This window comes from Pan troglodytes, chromosome 13 (assembly GCF_028858775.2).
Source record: "Pan troglodytes isolate AG18354 chromosome 13, NHGRI_mPanTro3-v2.0_pri, whole genome shotgun sequence".
NCBI lineage: Eukaryota > Metazoa > Chordata > Mammalia > Primates > Hominidae > Pan > Pan troglodytes.
Genome location: NC_072411.2, coordinates 134,253,576 through 134,277,404, shown reverse-complemented (window position 1 = coordinate 134,277,404; position 23,829 = coordinate 134,253,576). Strand labels below are relative to the sequence as shown.

Here is a 23,829-nt window from a genome sequence, read left to right as displayed (position 1 = left end):
CCATGAAAAGAACAACTTTAGTAGAAAGCTGGGGTAGAAAACAAACTGCAGAATCCACATCACTAGTGAGAAATAGACACTGAGTCCAAAAAGTCTGGCTACAAGCAAAAGGAAAAGAAACAGGAGCATGAAAGAAAAGTCTGCACAAAATAAGGATGTGTACGCTTACAGAAATATGTCTATGTCCCTAAATACCATGAGGACACAAATCCAGCTTAGGCACACAGAAGTGGCACTGTGCCCAACGCAAAGTGTCAAACGTAGAAATAACATATATAAGAAACAACCAATACTGAAGATGATAAAACCAACATTCAAAATATCAACAAGGTCACAGGATGAAATGGAAAACCAAAAAGTAAAAGTTAAAGAAATAAATGCAAATTTGATCTCTTTTAATTATTTAATTAAAGAATGGATAAAAACCTGTGTCTCAGGTTTTCCCTGTGTCCAGACTGTCTCCCCAGTTCTGGAGGCTCGGAAGTCCAAGATTAAGCCACCAGCATCTGGTGAGGGCTTTCTTGCTGTGTCATCATGTGGACAGAAGGTAGAAGTCGGAAGGCAGAAGGGCAAGAGTACGAAAACCCACTCCTGCAAGCCCTTTTATTTATAATCCATTCAGTAGGGCTCTACCCTCATGACCTAAACACCTCCCAAAAGACCCCACATCTCCCAACGCTGGTGCATTTGAGATTATGTTTCTAACACATGAATTCTGGGGATACATTCAGACCACAGCAACCTGGTAGTACAAAGAATCCATTTGAATAATTTCTTATCTTTTGACCTAGTAATTCCTCTTTAAGAATTTAAAGAAAACAATCTTAAGAAATAAAAAGTCATATATTTAAAGATCTTCTCCATAATATTATTTAAATTTTAAAAATCATAAAAAATTAAAATGTCCTATAACATAGGGAAGTTATTTAAAATATATAACATCCACTCAAGGAAATATTATGTAGTCACTAAAAGGACAATTTATTCATTCACTGAATGCATTCCATGTGCCTGAAACAATTATAATAAACTGAGATGTTTATGGTACGTAAAAAGCTTACAATACTAAACTACGTGTCTATATATACTATGAACACTAAACTATATGTGTGTATATAATATGAAATGCTTGTATACTTGTAGTATATAAGCATTTTTAGAACTATATAGCAAAGACATGAAATGCTGATAGGACAATAGTATTTACATTAGGTAACTAAGCTACTTGAGTTCCTAAACTATATTCAATAACACACTATAACAACAATGATAATAAACAACCTCCTTCAACAACAGCAACAAACATATTTCGGGCATATACAACTCTTTTTTTTTTTTGAGAGGGAGTCTTGCTCTATCGCCCAGGCTGGAGTGCAGTGGCGCGTCTGGGCTCACTGCAAGCTCCACCTCCCAGGTTCACGCCATTCTTCTGTCTCAGCCTCCCGAGTAGCTGGGACTACAGGCGCACCCCGCCACACCTGGCTAATTTTTTATATTTTTAATAGAGACAGGGTTTCACCGTGTTAGCCAGGATGGTCTCGATCTCCTGACCTCATGATCCACCCGCCTCGGCCTCCCAAAGTGCTGGGATTACAGGCATGAGCCACTGCGCCTGGCCTACAACTCTTATTAAGTGCCCACAATATTTTTTTTTAAGAGAGAACTTTTGATGCTCCAGAAGTAACTCATAAAATAACACAGCAAAGGGCCATCAAATTCACAATCTAGGAGATAAAGGGGTTCCATTTTGAAATGTCCAAAATGGTGACTTGCGTGTGAAAAGAAATGGGAGCAACACAGCTGCTGCTCATATAGTGGACTAAATGCCAAAGAAAACAAGTAATTTTAGGGCTTAACTTGTGTATACATTCATAAGACTAATTCCTTTGGGGTCAGAAAAGTTTGGGGACAGTATCTTTTAGTGATCTATATTTTAAAAATCATTTTTGTTAAACATGGAGTCACCACATGACCCAATAACTTCACTCCTAGACAAATACTCAAAAGAAGTGAAAACATGTGCTTATATAAAATCTTGTGCATGAATGTTCAAAACAGCATAATAGCCAGAAAGTAGATACAACCCAAATGTTCATCAACTGATGAAAGGATAACAAAATGTGGCATGTCCACACATGGAATGTTATTCTGCCACAAAAAGAAATGAAGTACTGATATGTGCTACAACGTGGAAGAACTCTGAAAACATTATGCTAAGTGAAGGAACACAAACACAAAACGACAAATATTGTACAATTCTATTTATATGAAATGTCTAGAGTAAGAAAATCCATACAGACAGAAAATAGATTAGTGGTTACCAGCATCTGGGAAGAAGGGGAACAGAGAGTGACTACTGCTTAATGGGCACAGGGATTCTTTTGGGGGTGAATAATATTCTGGAATTAGATGGTGTGATGGCTGCACAACATTGTAAATATACTAAAACCACAAAACTGTATACTTTAAATTATCAAAATGGTGAATTCTATGTTATGTGAATTTTATCTCAAGTTTTTAAAATTTTAATCATTTTTGGCATAATCTAACCACCTCTTACCAAAGAAAGTGTCTGAATGAAAAGACATTCCAATTACAAATAATAAATCATTTTGATAATACAGGTGCCTCATTTATTAAAAAACAGTTCATCTTTCTGATAAACCTCAAATACAGTCATTTAAAGTTTCAGACTGCTTTTCTTTACATTTTCCTCTTGTAGTTCTTTACACTATCAACTACAGAAAGAGCAGCTATCTTCTTTTTCTTCCTAATCCCACCTGATGCACTAGTCTATGATCTTGCAGTAGCATAGGCCAAATGGAAAACAGTAACACTCAAGTTATGAGGAGGTGCTTTGCATTTTGAAGTGTTTCAAGATACAAAAACTCTTTATATTGAAATAACTTTGCAATATTCTGTAAATTTACATGTCAAAAAGACTTCAAAACATGCTGAAAACTACTAAAAGTGGGTCTCCAACAGAAAGCTGTGACAAACATGTATTAAACATAATGTAACAGGTAATCCCTTTCCAGAAAAAAATGAGTGAAGCTGGAGTCCAGTAAGACAGAAATGACATGATTGTCTGAACTTAATATTAAGATGATCTCCAAGGCTGGGCATGGTGGCTCATGCCTGTAATCCCAGCATTTTGGGAAGCCAAGGCAGGAGGACACCTTGAACCTAGGGTTCGAGACCAGCCTGGACAATACAGCAAGACCCCATCTTAAAAATAATAATAATAAATAAATAAAATGATCTCCCCAAAATGGGAAGGAGGTGGGTTACAGAACACTTAGTAGGATAAAAATAACTCAAGATATTCTAAAATCTATCTCTTTTCAATAAACTAGTCAGTGGGTTTTTCCAACTACAAGAACAATATATCCTTCAATTGTTAGAGCTAACTGGAGAAGGGGGGTGAAGGGGTTACAGTGAGGGATCTAGAGTCTAAAACAAAGAATTCGTTATCATTACTTGAAACCTCTGAAGCCCCAACAAGTTACACTGCACCCATGACTCTCCTCCAGGACCAGCTATAATAATGTCATATATATGTTCCTCCTTTCTCTATAGTGACAAACTAATCTTTATCTTAAGAGCAAAGAAGACCTACTCATCCACATCGATGCTTCTCAAAATATAATGCTCATACAAATCACTTAGGGATCTCATTAAAATGCAAATTCTCATTCAGTGGGTCTTGGGCCTGAGATTCTTCCATGCCATTAGTACATGGACCACACTTTGAGTGGCAATAATCCAAATTACCCCAAAAGGAAAACCACACCCAACACCAAGTATGTATTAGAGAGGACAGGCAGAAGGCCCAAAGCCAATATATCCAGGCTCAACCTCCTCCCTTTCAAAAGACACCATATCTTATCCCAAAGGACCTGAGACTATGGTGCTTACAGACTGAAGATAGTGCATCATAATTTCAAGGAAAAGAAATGACCACGCACCAAGTGTTGTGACAGTATCCAGCTCATCTTAGATAGCATTCATCCAGTGAGACTGGGTAATATGGTTTGAATGTGTCCCCGCCAAAATTCAGGTGTCGCCAGTGTTACGGTATTAAGAAGTGAATGGCCATGCGCGGTGGCTCACGCCTGTAATCCCAGCACTTTGGGAGGCCGAGGCAGGTGGATCACCTGAGTTCAGGGGTTCGATACCAGCCTGGTCAACATGGTGAAACCCCACCTCTACTAAAAATACAAAAATTAGCTGGGCGTGGTGGCAGGTACCTCTAATCCCAGCTACTCAGGAGGCTGAGGCAAGGGAATTGCTCGAACCCAGGAGGTGGAGGTTGCAGTGAGCCGAGATCGCACCACTGCACTCCAGCCTGGGCAACAGAGCGAGACTCTATCTCAAAAAAAAAAAAAAAAAAGTGAGGCCTTTAAAAGGTGATGATATCATGAGGGCTCCTCCCTCATGAATGGGATTTAGGCCCTTATAAAAGAGGCTTCACACAGTGGTAGGCCCACTTGCTGTTCCACTTTCTGCCATGTGAGGACACAGCATTCCTACCCTCTGGAGAATGCAGCCTTCACCAGGCAGTTGAACCTGCCAGTGCCTTGATCTTTGACTTCCCAGCCTCCAGAACTATGAGAAAATAAATGTCTATTCTTTATAAATCACCCAGTTTCAGGTGTTTTGTTACAGCAGCACAAAACTGAGACCAGTAAGACACTGGGTCTGACTGTCTGTGATCTGCCTTTGTCAGTGCCCAGTAAGAAACATCCCCAACAAAGCTGACAAGAACTTATCTCTGCTCACCACTGTTCTCAAAATCTCCCCTCTAGCCATATCTTTAAAACTTGTTGGACTTAGAGAAGGTTAGTCTCTCTTTTCCATCAAGCCTTTTCTACTCTTCACATGGTTAACAGTTTTCCATTCAGACTTCATTTCTTCCCAAAATTCCTTTCCAGAAAGCATTCCCTGGCCCTCTGCAAGCTAGCTGGGTATCCCTATTGCACACTCCCATGACACCCAGGATTTTTTCTCTATCACTGCACTTACCACTCTATTATTGCTCCACTAGACCGATTTTCTCAACCTGAGTTCCCAGGAGAATTAAGCCCCCATACACTAAGGCATCCATTACATGCAATAAATAACAACTCTACTTGTCTGGGAGCAGTGACTCACACCTGTAATCCCAGCATTTTGGGAGGCTGAGGCAGGCAGATCACGAGGTCAGGAGTTCATCAACTTGGTTTCTGGCACATCATTCCCTGCTGCTGTTCCTCCTTCCTTGCTGGCCACCACTCCACAGCATCCTTTCCTGGATCCTCTTCTTCTGCATACCCATTAAGTTTTGGTATTCCTCAGGCTCTATCCTCAGAGGTCTTCTTTTATCTCTCTATAAAATGTCCATTTATTCAAGTGCAATTGAGGTCACCCAAATCTCTACCTCTAGCCAAGCTCTGACTTCTGAACTCTAAATCCTAATATCTAAATGCCTTCTAGCTTTGTATACCTATATGTCCCTAGGCATCTCAAACTCAACATGTCGAAACAAGTTTATCACCCTACCCTAACTTCTGCCCTTGCCCCCCTTCCTAAATTCCATCTTGGCAAAGGGTGCCACCATCCCCTCAATTACCTGAGCCTAACATGTAGGAGTCACCCCAGCTTCTTCCTATATCCAATCACCATGTTCTAGCTTATTAAACAGTCTTAAATTCATCTCCTCTTTGTATTCCACATGGGCACTGTGACTTCATCTCTCACTGGGACTCTCAACACATAATTTTCTTTTCAGTCTCCCACCAATTTTGCCCCTTTGCTTTAAGTCCTTCACACCTTACCACCACAATGATATTTAATATACAATGTGACTATGTCACCTTCCTCAAAATCATTCAGTGACTCCCCAGTGACTACATACCAACTGAACTCTCTTACACAGACCTTTCACAATGTGACACCACCACCACCACCCCTGCCTCTCCATCTGCCAGCCTGGCCTCATCTCTTGCCACTTTATATCCCTAGCTTGCATTTTAAGCTCAAAAATAAAATAATATCTGTAGTTTTCCAAATCCACCATATTTTCAGAAGTCTCCAATGCCTTTGTACATAATACTGCCTAAATTCATAAGACAGTTATGTATATGCCCTAAATCATTACTAGTTCTATAAGACATGAGATAAGAGAAATCTACTGAAATTTTAATAAAAAATGAGAATTTGAACAATAGCAGTAGCAAGCAGCAGTATCACAATACTACTATGAATGATAAACTCTTTGTGGTTTATAAATATTACCAAGTAAATGTCAGTACATTTCCTTAAAATATAATTTCCTTGCCTTTCACTTACAAAAACTGTACTACTACACCATTAACTTGATTCCAAAATCAACAAATTTACTTGTTATCATACCCTGTACTTTAAAGCAATAATTACATGACTGAGGGTGATCTTATAGACAGACCATCTAGAACATTTTCAGGTTCCTTCTGAATTCTACTTTCAGTAGTGGGGATATATTTGTAGTAAGCAATATTGAAGCTTTTGCCATGACCAGTGTCATACTCTTTTCAGATGGCTAGTCAGGAATGCAACACATAATGAATCTAATTAGTCCAGCGTGAGAGTCATTAGCACAGTTTACCAGATACATCCTGTTATATCCCTACTTGCAGACATTTGGTAGGATTGCACTTCCTGGTCCTCTTGTGGTTGGGTAGTGTCAGGTGACTCGTTCTTGCCAATGGGCTATGAGCAGAAGTGACTCCATCACTTCTGGACAGGGGCATTTTAAATGTGGCCCTCCTTGGCTCTGTTTCCTTCTGCCACAGAGAAAGGGAGCACTTCTGATGGTCTATGTTCCATCCATCCTGAGCTTTGGAGTAAAGATAATGCAAAGCAAAGCCCCTAGATGATCTTGATGGGCAGTGAGCATGAGTAAGAAACAAACCACATCATTCCAGAATATAACCTTGCCTATCATACAGTTGCTCAGCAGTGCAGATGACTCAAAGAAACACATACTAAAACACCAACATTTTATGTGAATATTTTGTCTTCTGTCAGTAAATGTGGTACACTCAAGAGCTAGAAAAAGTAAATCTGAATTATCATGTGTTGTGGCTGAACCATGTTCTTGGTCCTCATTTCTAAGACTAATAGTAGTAATACCTGACATCTTTCAAGCACTTAGAATGTGCCATCACTGCCCTAAGTATTTACCTACATTAACTCTTTCGTTACAATGAATGTGGTTTTCACCAAAACATCTCCATGGGGTTAAGGAGAAATAAATTAGTTTTCTAGAAAATAACCCTGAAATATTAATTAGGAGTTTCCAGCATAAATAAGCTACTCTATCCTTAAACAATACACTCCTTATTTCAGACATTTCAACTTGAATTACAAAGATCTGAGGGCATGTTTAAAGCAGGCAAGAACCTGAAGTATTTGATGCAGAGCTGGCAGTAATGAAGAAAAAAGATGACTGTTAAAAATAGGCTGTGTATATAACAATCTTGGGAAAATCTGATCATGTTAGTGGATATACCTTACCTACCATACTACTCTTGATGGAGGCTCCGAAGATCTTGCCCTCCCATCACTGAGTACCTTCCAAGTCTTTTTCAGGCCTGCCATGCAGGCCAAGAAACCAAACAGTTCTAAGAAATTCTAATTCCACTGGAATTGAGAACAATCCAAAATGATAGTGGTTATATAAGAGATTGGATTAAATATAATCTAGTATGATGGGTGCACATTTAAAGAAGAACTTGGAACACAAAACTTTAAAACAATCACTTGAAGGAAAAGTTAGTTGTCAAAGGAAACACTTTACTGTACTAGACCAATTTCATGTGACCATAAGAAGGTTTGAAACAACCATTGAAAATTAGGGATTAAATGTGTACTTTGATTTCTGCATTTGTTTAATTTAGAACAAGAGTAGCCACTCCTATCAACACTTCCTTTATTCTTTCAGACTCAAGTTATTTCTTTCTTTCAGTGCCAATCTCTTCCGAAACACTCACCTATACATCTATTATTCCCTTGCTGAACGCTACTTCCTTAAATCATGTATAGACTTTGCTCTGCTGTAAGTTAAGTGAAATAATCCTGTCTTGAGAGAAATTTAGACTTGCTAACAAAGTACTTGACTGATTTATTCCCACTTTATCCTCTCAGTACCCTGCAGGTGCTGCACAAATACATGTGGGAGAAATAAATGAGTCCCCAGCATTATAGGTTTCCAACAGGTATCAATGTATCAAGCATATTCCTGCCTGTCTTACTATATTTTTAACAGTTTCAATGAGTAAAAGTTTCACTTGAAATCCATCTCTTTTGCTAGTTAGGTTCTGTATCACATTGTTTTGCCGATTGAGTGTAATTTTAATATGCTCTGTCAGCCTCTTTTACTCTTATTTTCTCTGAGCCAATCACTATGGCTGCATCAACTAAAATACCACAGCTGAATTCTGGGCTCCCAAGACTCCTTTGGTACAACCAAAAAAAGTTTCAGAATTCTGGCTCTCAAGGCTGGTCCTCTGCTTTGGTTTTTGCTCCCAGTATGGCTCTAGTCAATTCTCCCAGCTTGAGGATCAAATCCTATCCTTGACTCCTAGCCCAGTGGCTGCTTCTACCACTCTGCTTATAACAAAACAGTCCCACATTTCTGAACTTAGCACCCTGTCCCAAAGCCCCAGCAGGACCCACTTCCTCCTATATGACAACTGCCTACCTGCCTTTTGAATACCTGTGCATCCAAATACTATGAATTTGGGATCTGCTGCCATTGAGTCAGGAATGGCATCTAGGTCTGTAATCCCTTTGACTCTTTGCCTTGAACAGCAAGCTGCAACTCTGATGTGACTTTTATTGTTGGGTCAGCTCCACTGTCTAGGGCAAGTATTTGTTAAGGTTCTCCCTCATTCTCAACACCTGTCTCCATAATGTCCTATCATACCTCTCCAGTCCTAAGATACAACCACTAGAATTCTAACTAATATTTTCTGAATTGTTTATTTTCTGAGACTAACACTAAGCTTTTAGTTATGTCAACTGATAGTCATCTTGTTTATCCATGATGGCAACTTAAGATATTACCTATTACCTAATGTTAAAGCATATATTTTTATTTTCTAAATGTGTGCTAATTATTATGACACTGACAATATCTGTCTACAGATCAAATAACTCTCTCCTTGATATCTCTGGAATAACAAATAACAGTATGATCATGAAGCCAGGAGATGTAAATCTGAATACCACTCTGTTACTCCTTAGTTATATGTGCCCTAAATAAGATGCTTAAACCGAGCCCCAGTTTTCTCATTCACAAAATTGGGATACAGACAACAGCATACAAAAGAATAGTACAAGGCACTAAACACAGTACCTGGTACATGGTAAGCACCAGTAAGTTAGCAGTTGTTATTAGCACCCACAGGGTTTATATATGCATATTTGTAATTTACCGTATTGGGGTATTAAGAGAAGGAAAATAATAGAATAAACTCATTATGGTTAACCAAAAGATGAAAGACAAGTATGGGCTATGGTTATGGGAGGTGAACTTGATGAAAAAAAGGGAAAGAGAATGGAAGAAGCAGGGCAAAGATCAAATAAATGGCAAACAAGAGTTTACTGAGCTGGCAGCAATGTTCGAAGAGTCTCTGTAAAAGGGTGCCATGGTCCCCCTTTCAGTTTCCCTTGAGGGCAGGATCCTCAGAAGAGTTAGGAGCCCCCTACTTCTTCCAATGTCTGGGAGAGTTAGTAGAGGGGCTGCTGTACTCAGCCAATAGTATACCAGGAAGAGAAAGCTTTGATCCATACATGCCTCCCTGAAACCTAAAATTTTCACAATCCTCTCTTGCCAAATCATTCTCATCTTGAAATAAAACAAATCCTCTCTCTTTCTCTATTCCCATCCTTTAAACCTTAGCTCTAATGTAACCTCTATGAAGTCTTCCCCAATTCTTTCAAATAGAGTTTGTTTCTCCCATAACAGTGTGGTATTTCTGTTTCCATCCTGCAAACCGTACCATAATTGTTTCCATTCTCTTCCCAACCAGCCTATGAACTCCTTAAGCGCAAAGCCTGTGACCTATTCTAGTTTGTATCTCTAGAATCTAACACAGGGCAGGATGAATGGTAGATGAGAAGCCACTGGGTACCTTGAACTGCTCCAGGAAGAACTGTCAGGATCAATGCTTCCTAACCATTTGGGGACATGATCTCCACTTTGAAAATCTGAGGGAAAGGATATTAAGCTGTAAGTCAAGAGATCTGGATTCTATCCCTGGTTCTGCCAAAAACTCTCAGTCCTCAAACCAGTCACTCTCACAGTACCTTAATATTCCAATTGACAAAGGAAGAAACTATCATTTGCCCCTCAACTATCTTTCATTAGATGTCTGTAATAAAAAGTATAAGGAGACAGTAAAAATGTGGAAGAATCTGAACTTCGAAGAGTTATATAAGAGTAAATTATTTTTCATTATTGCCTCACAGCTTGATACTCATACAGCTATCTATTTTGCCAAAAATCATGCTGTGAAATAAATTGACTATTTACTACTATAACGAAAAGAACTGTTGTTTTTCTAAAACCCCAAAAGCCCTGTAGTTTACATACCCAAGAGGAGTGAGCACGACAAGCAGAAAGAAGCAAAGATGAATAATCCAATTAATCCACATTGGCTCACGCTAGTGACTACAGATTCCTTTGATAACAATATGCTTTTGTACTAACAAACCTGTAAGACAATTGGCCAGTATGTTTGGAGATGTTTATATTCTAGACGTCAGGGATTCTTGATGACAGTCCGAATATTCTCTTCTCCCTACTTTGAGCCTGTCACCAACAACTATCACAGGTGGGCTAAGGACAACAGAACTCCCCCACTTCAGAATAAGAAGCTGTGAAATATTCTAACTAATGAGGCCTGAGAGACGTACCTAATGGGGCTGACGTTAACACAAAAAGCAATTGTCAGGCAGCCACTGTGAAGACTCTCGGGAGCTCCACAGAAACAAAATAATAAGGAACCCGGGGCTACCCTCTACATTTCAAATCTTCTGAAAGCTTCAGAGGCAGCCAGCAGCCCCTCTGTAGGAGCTAGTTAAACAGATAACAGTTTGTAGAAGTAGGTAGCACTAAGCTAATTTTATGACCTAGAAATTCATAAAATTAGGCCTCTAGGGAAAAACACAACTTTGTTGTATTCAGTTTTAAAAGAGGTACAGATTTTTGTCCAAGAAAAAAAGGCACCAAGGCAGAAACAAGAATGCTCAAGTCCCAAACCTTTCCTCCAGACCTCAACAACACAAACACTTTAACCCTCAACCTACCCCCAAGCTTTGGTTAACAATCTACCCCATCATCTTAGACTTCCTGCCTGAAGCAAGAGCACTTCTAACAGCACAGGAAAGGCTGTGCTGACTGTCTTATCAATAAAGGGGGTGAGAAACAAGGAAAACAATGCAACAGACTTACTTATTCATATGTTTGCTTATTTTGGCCATCTCTTGCCTGGGTCCAAGGGCAGAAAGGATGCCAGGTTACTTGGCCTTGCTCTTTTAAGCAATCTCATCCACTTCTGTAGAGCTCCACTGGTGCTCTACTGTATGCTTTCCATGCCTACTGTACAACCAGTCAGCACCTATACCTGCTCTGGTCTGCTCTACACCCACCCAACTTGCTAACCATTCTTCTGCTTCTCCCTATTCTACCACTCTCATGTCTTAGGGTAAAAGATGCCACCATCTTTCTGTTCTTTCTTTGGCTCTTCTTCATTACAATGCTGCCTCTTTGCTCCCTCAAATGACCTCTAGGAATGTTTCCTTTGGTTTGACCTGGCCCTAATACACTTCTCTTATCTTCTTGGACCTGGTCAACACTATGCTAGATTCAAGAAAACACAAAGTGACCTAAATCAACCTATATACCTAAAACATGAAGCCAGCCTTTAGCTATGCTTTCAAGGAATCCAGGGAGGACACTGTATCAACAATTGGCAGCAACTGGGGATGAAGCTGGGAGGTGGATCTGAACTAGGAAAGTTCACTGTAATTCAAAAAGAAAAAAGAGGATTCCCAGACAAAATGGTCAAATAGGAACAGCTTCTGCCTGCAACTCCCAGTGAGACCAACGCAGAAGGCTGGTGATTTCTGCATTTCCAACTGAGGTACCTGGTTCATCTCACTGGGACTGGTTAGCCAGTGGGTGCAGCCCACGGAGGGCAAGCCAAAGCAGGGTGGGGCGTTACCTCACCCAGGAAGTGCAAGGGGTCAGGGAACTCCCTCCCCTAGCCAAGGGAAGCCGTGAGGGACTGTGCTGTGAGGAACATTGCACTCTGGCCCAGATATTATGCTTTTCCCACAGTCTTCACAACCCTCAGACCAGGAGATTCCCTCGGGTGCCTATACCACAAGGGCCCTGGGTTTCAAGTACAAAATTGGGCAGCCGTTTGGGCAGACACCGAGCTAGCTGCAGGAGTTTTTTTTCGTACCCCAGTGACTCCTGGTATACCAGTGAGAGAGAACTGTTCACCCCGCTGGAAAAGGGGTTGAAGCCAGAGAGCCAAGTGGTCTAGCTCAGCGGATCCCACCCTCATGGAGCCCAGCAAGCTAAGATCCACTGGTTTGAAATTCTCGCTGCCAGCATAGCAGTCTGAAGTCGACCTGGGACACTTGAGCTTGGTGGGGAGGGGCGTCTGCCATTACTGAGGCTTAAGTAGGCGGCTTTCCCCTCACAGTGTAAACAAAGCCACCAGGAAGTTCAAGCTGGGCGGAGCCCACTGCAGCACCGCAAAGCCCCTGTAGCCAGACTACCTCTCTAGAGACCTTCTCTCTGGATAGGGCATCTCTGAAAGAAAGGCAGCAGCCCCAGTCAGGGGCTTATAGGTAAAACTCCCATCTCCCTGGGACAGAGCACCTGGGGGAAGGGGTGGATGTGGGTGCAGCTTCAGCAGACTTAAACATTCCTGCCTGCCAGCTCTGAAGAGAGCAGCAGATCTCCCAGCACAGTGCTCTAGCTCTGCTAAGGGACAGATTGCCTCCTCAGATTGCCTCCTCAAGTGGGTCCCTGACCTCTGTGCCTCCTGACAGGGAGACGCCTCCCAGCAGGGGTCAACAGACACCTCATATAGGAGAGCTCCAGCTGGCATCTGGCAGGTGCCTCTCTGGGATGAAGCTTCCAGAGGAAGGAGGAGGCAGCAATCTTTGCTGTTCTGCAGCCTCCACTGATGATACCCAAGCAAACAGGGTCTGGAGTGGACCTCCAGCAAACTCCAGCCAACCTGCAGAAGAGGGGCCTGACTGTTAGAAGAAGAACTAACAAACAGAAAGCAATAGCATCAACATCAACAAAAAGGACCACCACACAAAAACTCCATCCAAAGGTCACCAACAGGAAAGACCAAGGGTAAATAAATCCACAAAGATGAGGAAAAACCAGTACAAAAAGGCTGAAAATTCCAAAAACCAGAATGCCTCTTCTCTCCAAAGGATCACGACTCCTTGCCAGCAAGAGAACAAAACTGGATGGAGAATGAGTTTGACAAACTGGCAGAAGTAGGCTTCAGAAAGTGGGTAATAACAAACTCCTCCGAGCTAAAGGAGCATGTTCTAACTCAATGCAAGAAAGCTAAGAACATTGATAAAAGGTTAGAGGAATTGCTCACTAGAATAACCAGTTTAGAGAAGAACATAAATGACTAGATGGAGCTAAAAAACACAGCATGAGAACTTCGTGAAGCATATACAAGTATCAGTAGATGAATTGATCGAGTAGAAGAAAGGATATCAGAGACTGAAGATCAACTTAATAAAATAAAGCATGGAGACAAGATTAGAGAAAAAAGAATGAAAAGGAACTAACAAAGCCTCCAAGAAATATGGGACTATGTGAAAAGACCAAACCTACGTTTGATTGATGTACCTGAAAGTGACAGGGAGAATGGAACCAAGTTGGAAAACACACTTCAGGATATTATCCAGAACTTCCCCAACCTAGCAAGACAGGCCAACATTCAAATTCAGGAAATACAGAGAACATCATAAAGATACTCCTCAAGAAAGGCAACCCCAAGACACATATTGTCAGAAATGAAGGAAAAGTTGAAATGAAGGAAAAAGGTTGAAATCTAGGAAAAAATGTTAAGGGCAGCCAGAGAGAAAGGTTGGGTTACCCACAAAGGGAAGCCCATCAGACTAACAGTGGATCTCTCTGCAGAAACCCTACAAGCCAGAAGAGAGTGAGGGCCAATATTCAACATTCTTAAAGAAAAGAATTTTCAACCCAGAATTCATATCCAGCCAAACAAAGCTTCATAAGTGAAGGAGAAATAAAATCCTTTACAGACATGCAAATCCTGAGGGATTCTGTCACCACCAGGCTTGCCTTACAAGAGCTCCTGAAGGAAGCACTAAATATGGAAATGAAAAACTGGTACCAGCCACTGCAAAAAAACAAACCAAAATGTAAAGATCATTGACACTATGAAGAAACTGCATCAACTAATGGGCAAAATAACCAGCTAGCATCGTAATGACAAGATCAAATTCACACAAAACAATATTAAACTTAAATGTAAATGGGCTAAATCCCCCAATTAAAAGGCACAGACTGGCAAATTGGATAAAGAGTCAAGACCCATCAGTGTACTGTATTTAGGAGAGCCATCTCACGTGCAGAGACACACATAGGCTCAATATAAAGGGATGGAGGAATATTTGCCAAGCAAATGGAAAGCAAAAAAAAGCAGGGGATGCAATCCTAGTCTCTGATAAAACAGACTTTAAACCAACAAAGATCAAAAAAGACAAAGAAGGGCATTACATAATGGCAAAAGGATCAACGCAAAAAGAAGAGCTAACTATCCTAAATATACATGCACCCAATACAGGAGCACCCAGATTCATAAAGCAAGCTCTTAGAGACCTATAAAGAGACTTAGACTCCCACACAATAATAGTGGGAGACTTTAACACCCCACTGTCAATAATAGACAAGACAAAAAGACACTGTCAATAACAGACAATAATCAACAAGACAAAAAATTAACAAGGATATTCAGGACTTGAACTCAGCTCTGGATCAAGAGGACCTAATAGTCATTTACAGAACTCTCCACCCCAAATCAACAAAATATACATTCTTCTCAGTACCACATCACACTTATTCTAAAACTGACCACATAATTGGAAGTAAAACACTTCTCAGCAAATGCAAAACAATGGAAATCTTAACAAACAGTCTCTCAGACCACAGTACAATCAAATTAGAATTCAGGATTAATAAACTCACTCAAAACCCACAACTACATGGAAACTGAACAACCTGCTCCTGAATGACTACTGGGTAAATAATGAAATTAAGGCAGAAATAAATAAGTTCTTTGAAACCAATGAGAACAAAGACACAATGTACCAGAATCTCTGGGATACAGCTAAAGCAGTCTTTAGAAGGAAATTTATAGCACTAAATGCCCACAGGAGAAAGCGGGAAAAATTTAAAATCAACACCCTAACATCACAATTAAATGAACTAGAGAAGCAAGAGTAAACAAATTCAAAAGTTAGCAGAAGACAAGAAATAACTAAGATCGGAGCAGAACTGAAGGAGATAGAGACATGAAAAACCATTCAAAAAAATCAATGAGTCCAGGAGCTGGTTTTTTGAAAACATTAACAAAATAGATAGACCAGTAGACAGCCTAATGAAGAAGAAAAGAGAGAAGAATCAAATAGACACATTAAAAAATGATAAAGGGGAGATCACCACTGATCCCACAGAAATACAAACTACCATCAGAGAATACTATAAACACCTCTACACAAATAAACTAGAAAATCTAGAAGAAATGGGTAAATTCTTCCCAAACACCCTCCCAAGACTAAACCAGGAAGAAGTCAAATCCCTGAATAGACCAATAATAAGTTCTGAAATTGAGCCAGTAATTAATAGCCTACCAACCAAAAAAAGGCCCAGGACCAGATGGATTCACAGCCGAATTCTACCAGAGGTACAAAGAGGAGCTGGTATCATTCCTTCTGAAAGTATTCCATACAACAGAAAAAGAGAGACTCCTCCCCAACTCATTTTATGAGGCCAGCATCATCCTGATACCAAAACCCGGCAGAGACACAACAAAAAAAAAAAATTTCAGGCCAACATCCCTGATGAACATCAATGTGAAAATCCTCAATAAAATACTAGCAAACCAAATCCAGCAGCACATCAAAAAGCTTATCCACCACGATCAAGTTGGCTTCATCCCTGGGATGCAAGGCTGGTTCAATATATTCAAATCAATAAATGTAATCCATCACATAAACAGAACCGATGACAAAAACCACATGATTATCTCAATAGATGCAGAAAAGGCCTTTGACAAAATTCAACACCCCTTTATGCTAAAAACACTCAATAAACTAGGTATTGGAACATAGCTCAAAATAGTAAGAGCTATTTATGACAAACCCATAGCCAATATCATACTGAACGGGCAAAAGCTGGAAGCATTTCTTTTGAAAACCGGCACAAGACAAGGATGCCCTCTCTCAGCACTCTATTCAACGTAGTACTGGAAGTTCTGGCCAGGGCAATCAGGCAAGTGAAAGAAATAAAGGGTATTCAAACAGGAAGAGAGGAAGTCAAATTATCTCTGTTTGCAGATGACATGATTGTATATTTAGAAAACCCCAATGTCTCAGCCCAAAATCTCCTTAAGTTGATAAGCAACTTCAGCAAAGTCTCAGAATACAAAATTAATGTGCAAAAATCACAAGCATTCCTATACACCAATAATGGAGTGCCAAATCATGAGCAAACTCCCATTCACAATTGCTACAAAGAGAATAAAGTACCTACGAATACAACTTACAAGGGATCTGAAGGACCTCTTCAAGGAGAACTACAAACGACTGCTCAAGGAAAGAGAGGACACAAATGGAAAAATATTCCATGCTCATAGATAGGAAGAATCAATATTGTGAAAATGGCCATAGTGCCCAAAGTAATTTAGATTCAATGCTATTCCCAGCAAGCTACCATTGACTTTCTTCACAGAATTAGAAAAAACTTTAAATTTCATATGGAACCAAAAAAGAGCCCATATAGCCAAGACAATCCTAAGCAAAAACAATAAAGCTGGAGGCATCACGCTACCTGACTTCAAACTATACTACAAGGCTACAGTAATAAAAACAGCATGCTACTGGTACCAAAACAGATATATAGACCAATAGGACAGAATATAGGCCTCAGAAATAACACCACACATCTACAACCATCTGATCTTTGACAAACCTGACAAAAACAAGCAATGGGGAAAGGATTCCCTACTTAATAAATGGTGCTGGGAAAACTAGCTAGCCATATGTAGAAAACTAAAACTGGACCCCTTATACAAAAATTAACTCAAGATGGATTAAATATTTATATGTAAGACCTAAAACCATAAAAACCCTAGAAGAAAACCTAGGCAATACCATTCAGGACATAGGCATGGGCAAAGACTGCATGACTAAAACACGAAAAGCAATTGCAACAAAAACCAAAATTGACAAATGGGATCTAATTAAACTAAAGAGCTTCTGCACAGCAAAAGAAACTATCATCAGAGTGAACAGGCAACCTACAGAATGGGAAAAAATTTTTGCAATCTATCCATCTGACAAAGGGATAATATCCAGAATCTACAAGGAACTTAAACAAATTTACAAGAAAACAAACCATCAAAAAGTGGGCAAAGGATATGAACAGACACTTTTCAAAAGAAGACATTTATGTGGCCAACAGACATATAAAAAAAGGTCATCAACACTGGTCATTAGAGAAATGCAAATCAAAACCACAATGAGATATTATCTCACGCCAGTTAGAATGGAGATCACTAAAAAGTCAGGAAACAACTGATGCTGGAGAGGATATGGAGAAATAGAAATGCTTTTACACTGTTGGCAGGAGTGTAAATTAGTTCAACCATTGTGGAAGACAGTGTGGTGATTCTTCAAGGATCTAGAACTAGAAATACCATTTGACCCGGCAATCCCACTACTGTGTATATACCCAAAGGATTATAAATCATTCTACTGTAAAGACACATGCACACATATGTTTATTGTAGCACTATTCATAATAGCAAAGACTTGGAACCAACTCAAATGCCTATCAATGTTAGACTGGATAAAGAAAATGTGGCACATATACACCATGGAATACTATGCAGCCATAAAAAAGAATGAGTTTATGTCCTTTGCAGGGACATGGATGAAGCTGGAAACCATCATTCTCAGCAAACTAACACAGGAACAGAAAACCAGACACCACATGTTCTCACTCATAAGTGGGAGGTGAACAATGAGAACATATGGGCACAGTGAGGGGAACATCACATACAATGGGGCCTGTCGGGGGGTGCGGACAAGGGGAGGGATAGCATTAGGAGAAATACCTAATATAGATGATGGGTTAATGGGTGCAGCAAACCACCATGGCACATGTATACCTATGTAACAAACCTGCTAATTTGGCACATGTATCCCAGAACTTAGGGTATAATATAAAAAAAAAAAAAAAGAAACCCTGCACTTCACAGCACTAATAAAAATTACACTTAAATTTGTATAAGTGTGATCAGTATCTGTCTTTTCCTACCTGTACTCCCCATTAAACTATAAGCTCCATGAGAGCAAGAACTATGTCAATACTACTCATTACTGAATTCCCTACACCCTATGAATACCTGGCATATAGCTATAACTCAATTACTTTAGCTGTATCAGATTAAAAAGAATGTATGCCTCAACAAAGCTCTGAGATAAAATGGTACTCCTCACATCACATCTTTTTTGGAAAAGCTAATAAGAACATTTCTTGAGCTCCTGCCATTCTAAGATTTTTAGGCAGTATTCTAAAATTTTTACATGTATTCTCATTTAATTTTCATGACAAACCTATGAAGTAGGTACCATGATTATTCCCATTTTACAGATGAGACATCTGCAGCAGAAAGGTTGTACAATTCACTCAAAGTTATAGAGATGAATGGCAGAGATGAGATTCAAATCTAAGTAGCCTAGCCTAAAAGCCCATACTTTTAGTCACTACTCTATAACACGTATTATTGAAGAAGACACCAAATTCTTCAAATAAATAAAACAAAAAAGCCAAATAAAACAAATGATATGAAGACAAATTCAGACTTAGATACATCTATAACACGTATTATTGAAGACACCGATTTCTTCAAATAAATAAAACAAAAAAGCCAAATAAAACAAACGATATGAAGACAAATTCAGACTTAGATACATAAGTCTCCAATCCTACATGACAATTCAAAGATATTGTCACCACACATCATTCCAATGCCTGATCCTTACTTTTATTTAAAACCATCAAAACTAAAACCATATCTTCCTTTCCAATTAACAGACATAGATGGAGACCGAAACCCAAAATACTCTCATATTAAAAACATTTTCTTCTGCCACTAAATCCCTGATTTATAAAAACACAGACAAACTATTTTTATCTGCCAAGGCACCCAATCACCAAACTGGGCCAACAGAACTCCATATGTATTGCCTGGGTTTTCCACTGGAGGCAGCAGAAATGCATGGGGACTGCCACTGTCTCCATGGCTTTGTCTTTCTAGTTCTCCCTGCATAGGATGTAGGAAAATAATACATACCAAGTTTGAATGGGCCCTCAGTATTTATTCAAAAGAATACCAAAAACCAGTGCAAGGCATGTGACAGGGAGGATGGATCACTAGAGAGAGAGCAAGGAGAACTCATTTAATTAGCAATCTGCCCAGCAGATGCTTCTAAGTTCCAAGCATTCGGTAGCATGCTTCCAAGATTACACCCCATCTTACCACAGCGCCTAAGGGGTCTGTGACTCCTCCAGTTTATGATGCCTTGTTGGTGCACCATGGAATGTGAAAGACCCTAAGAAATCTGTAATTAGAAAGGGAAAACTTAACTCACCTTCCAATGCTCCTCGGGAAGCAGTTTCACGACCACCAGATCCCCATTTAAGGCTCTATTACGAGCAACAACCCCATCAATAAAAATGTCTCGATCACCATCCTAGGTTGGAAAAAGAAATAAAACAATAGTGAGCTTAAAAACACATAAAGCAAAAAACAAATTGCCTGCTTTCATAACTGAAATAGAAAACAGCAAGTTATTCTTAGGTTATCCTTTTTTGTATTAAATAAAGCATGCTGATACCTTTTTAATACTAAATGAATTTTTTACATATCAAGAAAGTATAAAAATAGAAGGTATGCAAGAGAACAGAAGAGGAACAACATATAATCTCCCCCAAGAAAACAAACTGAGGGCAGGAGTAGCAATGGCTCTAAGATTTGGACTCTCTAGGAGGAAACCAGCAAATTCATAATGCCCCCCAAGAAAGTGGCAGAGAGAATAAATTGTGGTTGTTTTTATGGAGACCTAAGTAGAGGGCAAAGAAGAGAAGGAAACAGATGTAATATGAGATTCATCACGTGATCTTCACACTCTACCGACCTTGCTGACTTAGGACCACCGTGAACTCCAGACAATGAACACAAGATACAGACACTTTCATCCTCACTCACTCACTCAGAAACAACCCACTTTAAATAATGTGGCTCCCCAGTGAACTCCCCAGGTGTCAACTTCTTGGCTTAAATAGGTGCCAGAGTCTTCTTAGTAAGCCAAATTACTTTGTAATTTTAAATAAACAAGATAGCCAAGGAAATGCAGGCCTTCACCAGCAGTCAGGGTTCCTGAGAAAATGAAATATTTTCAAAATGTTTCACCAACAAACATGTACTCTTATCCTTCTATTCTCTACAAGTTTATATGATGTGCTCTTTTTCAGAGAATAAGAAAGAAGTAAAACATTTTTTCTTACAGGAGGTGACAGCAAAAGAGTCTGGAACATCATCACTCAAATTTTTCTAACAGAGACACTTGACATAGATAAGATTGAACATAACACTCAATGGACTGAAGGTGATTACTATGCAATTTTGGCTAAAGTTAAAATTAACATCCCAAAATCACCAAATCAAAAAGGGGGGGGGGGGCAGATTTTAGTCACTCAGCATTTTTTACAGCTTCCACTTACAAACCATTAGAGATCTTCTAGAATAGTTTTTCTGCTCAATTTCCAGTTTAGCTATGGGTTGACAGCTGTGCCTTGCACACTCTGCCAAAACTGACCCCACCCTAGTCCCTGAGGAAAAGCTACTGTGTTAGCCACAAAACATGACTGTAGTTGACCTCTTGACAAGCTTCTCAGAGAGATGTGGAAGAGACAGCCAGTAAACAGAGAGAGAACAACTGAAATAAGGCACATCACCATCTATTGCTGCCTTTTGCAATTCAAAAAGCAATAGGATCTCTCAGACCTCCTTGGAATGAAAAATGGGCTGTTTGGAGGTCACCCTAACCCATACTCACGTGTCAAACATATGCAATGAAATGCCTCTATTATAAGCAGCTACAACCACCCTTTGGCAGCGCAGAGATTTCAGATTGATGGGATGATAGTACTGTCACCTTACAATCCCAGGAAACCAAGGAAAGCAGGGCTGAGTTGAACCTCAGACAACACAAAAATCTATAGCTACTGCATCATACTCAGCTCTTCCTTGATTCATTCAGAAGACTGATCTGTCGCTGAATCTCTTACTTTAAAGACACTAAGCTTGGGAACTGCTCAATATTAAAAGTTTGAGTCATCTCTTTTAACCACTTTTTTAGGCCAAAGATTTCAGCTCTTTGTTTGAATGCCAGAAGTCTTGTTCTACCCATCAGAAAGAACAGATAATAGAAAAAAAGGAAAGAAAAATAGATAATGAACTTCCCTGGAAGAAAAATAATGGAATTGGGAGGTGGGCATGTGGTAATCGACTAAAGACTTAGAGGACTGGGGGAAGGAGGACAACACAAATATACCACGATGGTCACAGCATCCTTCATTGATGGAACAGTTCCCTTTGGACCAAAAATAAATTCCACCACTGTACAAAGGGTGCCTCCTATGACACGATGCATTAAAAAGTTAGAGAGCTTCTTAGATTTACATAATTCAGAATAGAAACTGTGCTTTTTAAAAATGACAGGTTTTTCCATCTGATCAATTTTCTCCTCTTTATCCTATCCCCAAATAGGATAAAAGGCATGACAATAATATCATTTTATCTTGGTTTGCTTGAAAGTCACATGATTTTACTCACATTCTGTATTTCATTTTTATTGAGAACCTCACAAAACTAGCAAGTACACATAAGTTACTCATCCCGTATAGTTTAGATGTGTCATGAAATTAAAACCAACTTTCTGTCAGTAGAAATTATAATGAACCTAAGTCAAGTTCCCCTAAAACAAAGTATTATTTTATACCTGATGACTAATTCACTGTTCTTCACCTCTTGACCTAGGGAGATATTTTAGCATAGCAAATGACATTGTGTAAATTCACAACCATTTTTAGAGTCAGTAAGAGCAAACCTAAATAATTTAAACAAATCTCTATTTTTATCTCTCTAAAAACTTTAGAATGTGAGCAACATTAGACAACGTTTACTCCATCCCCTCATTTTACAAATGAGGAAGCCACTGTATGTCCTACTGTCAGAGCAAAAGCCTCATCTTTCATATTCATTCCTGCCTTTATGCTCCTAGCTTAAGCCGGTAACAATTAGGCCCTGGTTCTGACATTCTACTTCCCAGTCTATCTGTAGGCATTTTTCATCCCATATATTTTATATTTGTCATAAAATGAAAATCAACTTTCTATCAGTAGAAGCTATAATGAACCTAGGTCAAGTTTCCAGTTCATACAAGTTCATATTTGACATGGATATGAGATATGTATACTCAGAAATCTAGACCACAGGTGGTTATGGGCTTTATGTATGAATAATCTGTTGCCTCTATTATTGCCCTCTTCAGTTGCTTTCTATAATGCTTCTGGAAACTGAAACCCACAAAGCAAGAATGTAGGACTGTTCCCGTGTCCAAAACCAGAGTGTATACAATCACTTGCAATGGGCCTTGATTGGTAGCTCTTATGATCTATTCTTAATTACCTAGAGGTGAATTGTTTTTCTCTGAGACAATATTACGACTCAAGCAGGAGCCAAATAAAAGAATAAAAGAGGCATAGAAATAAGCCAATCCTAATATCGCAACTGTCTAAAAATTTCTAAATATGACGTAGTAAGAATACAATTTTAAGTAAGAGAACAACTATGAGCTTTTAAAACATCGCCACCTTTTGCTTTTGTGTCTTAGCTTTCTTTAACAAGCCAGGTTACACCATGGAGATACATCATTTGCAGATGTAAATTACATGAATTTAGCTTGCAGGAACCATAGGACCTCTGCCCTGGCCCTGCTCCAGCCACAACCCTCCCCATCAGACAAGGAGTTCACAGGGCCAAATGGATGTGCTTCCCTAAAATAAGCAGCCCCAAGCCTACCTCCAGGACATATACAGGCACTTCCCCACCACCAGAGGCACCCCCTCAACGGGGGTGCCTCCACTCAATGGCAGGTATTTCTAATGGGTATGGACATAGCTTAGATACATGGGATAGGATGCCCACGTTTGGGCATGAAAGGGCCCTCACTGAATGCAAGGGAATCACAAGGGGACAGGGAGCTAGCACTGAGAAGGGAAGAGGGGCAAGCCAGAGGTGAAGCCATGTTTCAGCATGGAGCTGCAAGAAATCTGAGAATTCTACATTTGAACTCAGGTATATGAAGGTGTATTTGGCAAGGAATAGACTTTGTCTATTCCTACATGGAATATATAGAATAATATATTTTACT

At 39.6% G+C, this 23,829-nt stretch overlaps 1 protein-coding gene across 5 annotated transcripts in view; it reads right to left on the bottom strand.

Moving 5' to 3' along the window:
- DIS3L2 (DIS3 like 3'-5' exoribonuclease 2) overlaps positions 1–23,829 on the bottom strand; it is a 378,450-nt gene that overhangs the window by 285,016 nt on the left and 69,605 nt on the right. For all 5 annotated transcript variants that reach the window (XR_008546725.2, XM_063790857.1, XM_016950702.4 and 2 more), the window contains one exon: positions 19,984–20,085. Coding sequence is in view for 4 of the 5 variants with exons in the window: in XM_063790857.1 (XP_063646927.1) it covers positions 19,984–20,085 (102 nt within the window). In the remaining variant the exon portion in view is untranslated. The remainder of the gene's footprint in view (positions 1–19,983; positions 20,086–23,829) is intronic.